The sequence below is a fragment of the Aptenodytes patagonicus genome, chromosome 3 (assembly GCF_965638725.1).
Source record: "Aptenodytes patagonicus chromosome 3, bAptPat1.pri.cur, whole genome shotgun sequence".
NCBI classification, from domain to species: Eukaryota; Metazoa; Chordata; class Aves; order Sphenisciformes; family Spheniscidae; genus Aptenodytes; species Aptenodytes patagonicus.
This window is the reverse complement of record NC_134951.1, coordinates 131,266,555-131,271,349: the sequence shown is the minus strand read 5'-3', so window position 1 is coordinate 131,271,349 and position 4,795 is coordinate 131,266,555. Positions and strand designations below refer to the sequence as shown.

General features: G+C 60.1%; 1 protein-coding gene across 1 annotated transcript in view; it reads left to right on the top strand.

The window, feature by feature from the left end:
• Nucleotides 1-1,641, top strand: part of PAX1 (paired box 1) — a 6,033-nt gene extending 4,392 nt beyond the window's left edge. Inside the window, exons 4-5 of the mRNA XM_076335355.1 lie at nt 335-395; nt 1,550-1,641. Of these exons, the coding sequence (XP_076191470.1) occupies nt 335-395; nt 1,550-1,641 (153 nt within the window). The remainder of the gene's footprint in view (nt 1-334; nt 396-1,549) is intronic.
• Nucleotides 1,642-4,795: the final 3,154 nt, after the last annotated feature.

Genomic DNA, 4,795 nt, shown 5'->3' with positions numbered 1-4,795 from the left:
CGACAACCTGCCGGGAGTTATAACATCAGCTGTCCCGGGGATGAGCTATTGCGAGTATCAATGGGTGAAAACAGATAATTGGAAACCAATTCTTGGGGAAAAAAAATAAATAGAGCAACAGGCGCGAGAAAGCGAGGGGGAGGCAGGAAAGGAAAAGAAAAAGGGAAAGAAAGAAAAGGAAAGAGAGAGAGAGAAAGGAGAGAAGAAAAGAAGGAAAGAAGGAAAGAAAGAAAACGAACGGAGGAGGAAAGATGACCTGCGCGTTTTTAGTATGTTTTTCGAGGCATTTTGAGTGACTTTGGAGCCTGAGTTTTCTGACTTGCCAATCTTCAAGCTGTCTCTGCCGAAAGGCCCGCAGACTTTCTTTAAACGTTTGAGTCTTTTTGTTTTTGCGGGTGGGTTTTTTTTTTGGTGTTTTGTGGGTTTTTTTCCCCTTTAAAAGCTTTTTTTTTTCTTTTAAACCTCATTCGGATCGGTTTTCTGGTTCCGCTACTTATCTGGGACAAACCAAATATCGGATTATCCGGCAAAACGCCCCCCCCCCCCCCCCCCCCCCCTTCCCGCCCGGAGCGGGGGGCTGGAGGAGGAAGGGCGGTCGCCCGGCGGGGGGGAGCCGGCGGGGCGGGCGGGCGGCCCCGCACCGCTCCCGAGGCGGCCGGCCGGGCTCGCCGCTTCCCGGCCCCCGGCCCCCGCACCGCGCGGGGAGAGGGCAGAGGGGGAGACAGCGGCAGCGGCGGAGGGGGGGGGGAAGGGGCAGAGAGAGAAGGAACGAAAGAAGGGGAGAGAGAGGGGGGGGCGGGGGGAAGACAAACTCAGCCGGGCAATTTCGCCCTCCGGTTCAGACCTTTTCTGATTTCACAGCCGTTATTTCCCCAGAAAAATCTCCCTTGCTTATCCCAGCGCCCACAGCAGCCCCGGGAGGCTTCGCATCCCCTCCCCGTCCCCAAGGCCCGTGCGTGGATGGTGCGGGGGGGGGTACCCGGAGCCTGGCCCAGCCTTGGGCCCTGCGCCGTGATGCCTCCCGGGGCCAGGCTGCGCCTGGGATGAGCTGGGGCTGGGGAGAAGCTCAACAGGGGTTTACCTACAGCTGGCACGGCGTGCAGATCCTTTCCCCTTCCCGGCACTGGTGGCACAGTCCCCTCCCAGGGCACCCCAACCACAGGCTTTAAGAAAGTGCATGGGACGTGTTCTCTGTGTGGCTGGGACGGGTCTGGGTCACCTCCCCAGGTGGATCCAGATCCCCAGCAATGGCAGAGGGTGACTGACATCGTCACGGTCTCTATCGCCCGGGGGATGCATCCCCCCCTTTCCTCTCTGTTTCCCCTGGAGAGGTCTGATAGACGCAGCCTGGCAGCCCCTTTCTGAAGGGGTGGCTTTCCTGGGGACAGGCAGATGGGGGGCCCGGTGGGACAGAGCCGTTTTTGGGGAGCAGTTAGAAGAGGATCCGTGTGTGTGCAGACGTGGGACATGCCCAGCTGCAGCGACGTGCTTGGAGTCCATCAATCCACTGCCTTGTTGTTGTCTATTCCCCCCCCCCCCCTTCTCGCAGTTGTGGAGAGAAAACCTGCCAGCCCTGTGGGGAAATCTCCAGACCCTCTAAACACCATCCACGGACTCTCTATCCCAGCCTCCTCTTCCTAGAGCCGCGGAGCAGCAGTCAAGAGACAGTGACTCTTGGAACAAGCACCTGCAAACTGTAACCGAAGCCCGAAGTGCCACTGAACTGTACCCGAAGTGCCACCGCCTCCGGCGGGTGCCTGCAGGGACGAGGAGACAGCCCGGGCGGTGAGAGGTGACATCCTCCCACGGCAAATCCCAGCGCAGGGGACCGCGGTCGGGACGTTCACGCACGCTGCCCGGAGGGACGCTTTACCTCCATCGGATCGGAAAGGGGTGACAGAAGAGACTCAGTCTTCCTTCTTTATTTTGTCTTACCCCCCCCCCCTTTGCTTTCAGTTTTTCTTTCTCCTTCCCACGTCCCCAAAGACCGTTGGACGCAGGGCAGCGAACGCCTCCGTCCCCAGCCATCGCTCGGAGCGTCCCCGGCTCTGTCCCAGCCCAAGGGAGCACATTTCTTCCAGGGAGCGGTTTCTGGCTTCCCCACGCCGCAGCCAGAGCAGCTGAGCGATGGAGCCCGCTCCGTCCGAGCATTCCAGTGCCTCTGCCCCGGAGTGGAAATGGACAAACATGCCACAACGTTTTGTGATATATTTTTATAATAACAAACCTTAATAAAAAGTGACTACCGTGGGCACATGCCGCCGACCTCCTTCCCTCGGGGTCCGGCTGAGCACCGCTGCTTCTCCCGGTGTCCCCCAGCCTCAGATGGCATCTGCCAGTTGCCTGTGAGCAGCAGAGACCTGTCAGGGTCTGGATTCATGCACCCACCCACCCGGGGGCCCTGTGTTGCTGTGAGCGCATTGCAGCCCTGCTCCCCTTGCCTAAACGCATGTGCAGATTTGGGGTTCTCCTGCATCGGGGGGGGGGCTGGCCCCACAGGGTGACTCCTGATGCTATGGGGCTGGCTCTGGGCGCAGGAGGGGAGGTGGCTGGCAGCCCCCCAGCAGCGGGGCTAGCTCCCACCCGCCTCACCTGGCCGCGGGCAAGCGGGGGGCCGGCGGCAGGGCTGCCCCTCGCGGCCCACACACCGGGGTTCGTTATCCCCCTCCTGTCCAGCCGGCTGGGGCGCGTTCAGAACGGGCTCCACTGGGCTTTTGCATTCCCTGGCTCCACCAGCCGCTGCCATTGGCTTCGGTCCCTTCATTGTCTGGAGAAGGGGAAGGTCCTACAGCGGGGCAGGGAGGAAATGTCCTGGCAGGAGAATACACGCCTGGCTTTTTGCAGAGGGTGCGTCTTTGTGGGAGGGAGGGAGGGAGGGAGGGAGCGAGAAGGATGCCAAATTTGACATCCCACCCCAGGAAATTATTTTGCCTTCAACCTCGGGGTGGCAAAGATCAGTTTTGCCTCAGCTGCTGCAAAGCCTCCAGCTAGAGCTGGTCTTTGCAACCGACTGCAAAGCACGGGGGGGAAAGGAGGGAATTTTAAGTAGGCGAGAGTACTGTCCCAGGGCAAGATCTGCCACCAGGCTGTCACTGACTACATTTTAAAGGATGCGAGGACGGACATATCACCTGAAACAGATGACTAACAGCTCTGGCTAGTCCCCTGCCAGGTTTATCCATTTAAAGCTACATTCGAGTATGTGGCAGAGCAGCCTTGGAAAAGATGACTGACAGCAACACCCTTAAAGCTGGAACGCAGCACGCACGGCCTTTCTGTCCACCCCAACGCCGCAGCAGCTGGGGAAATACAACCCCTCCCAGGGAAGAGGGGAACATGGGGACAGCCCAAGCCCTGTCCCTCTCGGACTGTGCTGGTCTGGGAGGTCGGGGGAGCCCTACACATTCCCGACGCTGAAACCTTACTGCTCACAAGCCTGAAGAAACTAGTCTATCCTCTGTATAGGGCTGCCAAAAAGCCCTTCTGCTGAGGAGCTGGGAGAAGCCGGTTGCCCGTGCTGAGCTCCCGTGCTGCAGAGGGGTCTGAGTAAGTGGGAATGTCCACCACCATGGTGGCAGCCCATCATAAAAAGGCTGAAATAGCCTGAAAATGCTGTGCCGTGTCCTGTAGGTGGCTGTTCTGTTCTGCCAGCCACGTCTAGCCCTGCAGCACCTTCTGGTTCCTATAGCCTGGACCCTTGGGGTGCTTCATGGCTGGATGCACCCTAAACCCCCGCCTCCCAGCACCCCGTGCTTGCATTGGTATTTGCTGTTAGCTGGGTTCGCAGCACCCTGCTGTGTGGGGACCCAGCTGTGAGCCCTCATCTCCCCCATCCCCTGCGGGATGGGGCAGCGCTCCTGCACCCCAGCGGAGACGGGGCCGGGGGCTCTGACAAATGTCTGGGATGAGCGAGACACGAGTGCTGGAGTCGGACAGAGACGTAGTGCAGAGTCCCATCCCTTTAATTAGCGTACGGCTGGGATGGTGTGCGAGTGCCCAAGGTACTCCCTTCCAAGACTGTCGTGAACCTGCCAAACCCCCGAACAACAACTTGATGCTTGGCATCCGCCACAGCCCCAAGGCCAAGAGATCCCTTCACAGGCGCTTGCCAGGTGCAGGCAGCTGGAAGAGCTCTGCACGCGGGCAAGGCGCCGCATCCCGAGACCGGGGACCCGGCCTCGGGCCTGAGACCGTCTGGGCTCCGTCCATGCGATGGGATGCACCGTGTGATGGGATGCATCGTGTGCCTGGTCCTCCAGAGGCTTCTTCAGGAAGCTCGTGCCAGTGGTGCTGCCCTGGTCCTGGGCACCCCCGTCCCAGGCCGAGGGCAGTGGCAGTGGGACCATGAGCCCCTTCATCCCCACAGCCAGACAGCTGGGGCTGCGCGGCCGCGCGATGCCCGGGCAGCAGGCTGGAAGCCAGCTCTGCTGTCCTGCAGCCCCATCCCTGCCTGCGATGTCAGCACACCTCGGGCGGAATTTGCCACCAGAGGGAGACCCTATTGTTCCACAAACACGTAACAGCAGCCTGCTGCAGCCGGCGAGGGAGCCTCCACTTTCCCAGCCGGGAACAGACGGACGCGCAGAGCGTATTCCCAGCCACAGCAGAAACCTGCTTTTCTGCAGGTATTCAGGGCTGAGGTGCCATGAAGAGGTGCCGTGCCAACCCATGGGATGCCACTCAAAAGCAGGCAAGCACGGGGAGCAGAGCAAAGCACGCCGGGTAACAGCGGAGTGGCTTTCCTGCAGTCAAGCTTCTGGTTTCTGTTCTTTTCTTGACTGTTTGACTGTCGGTA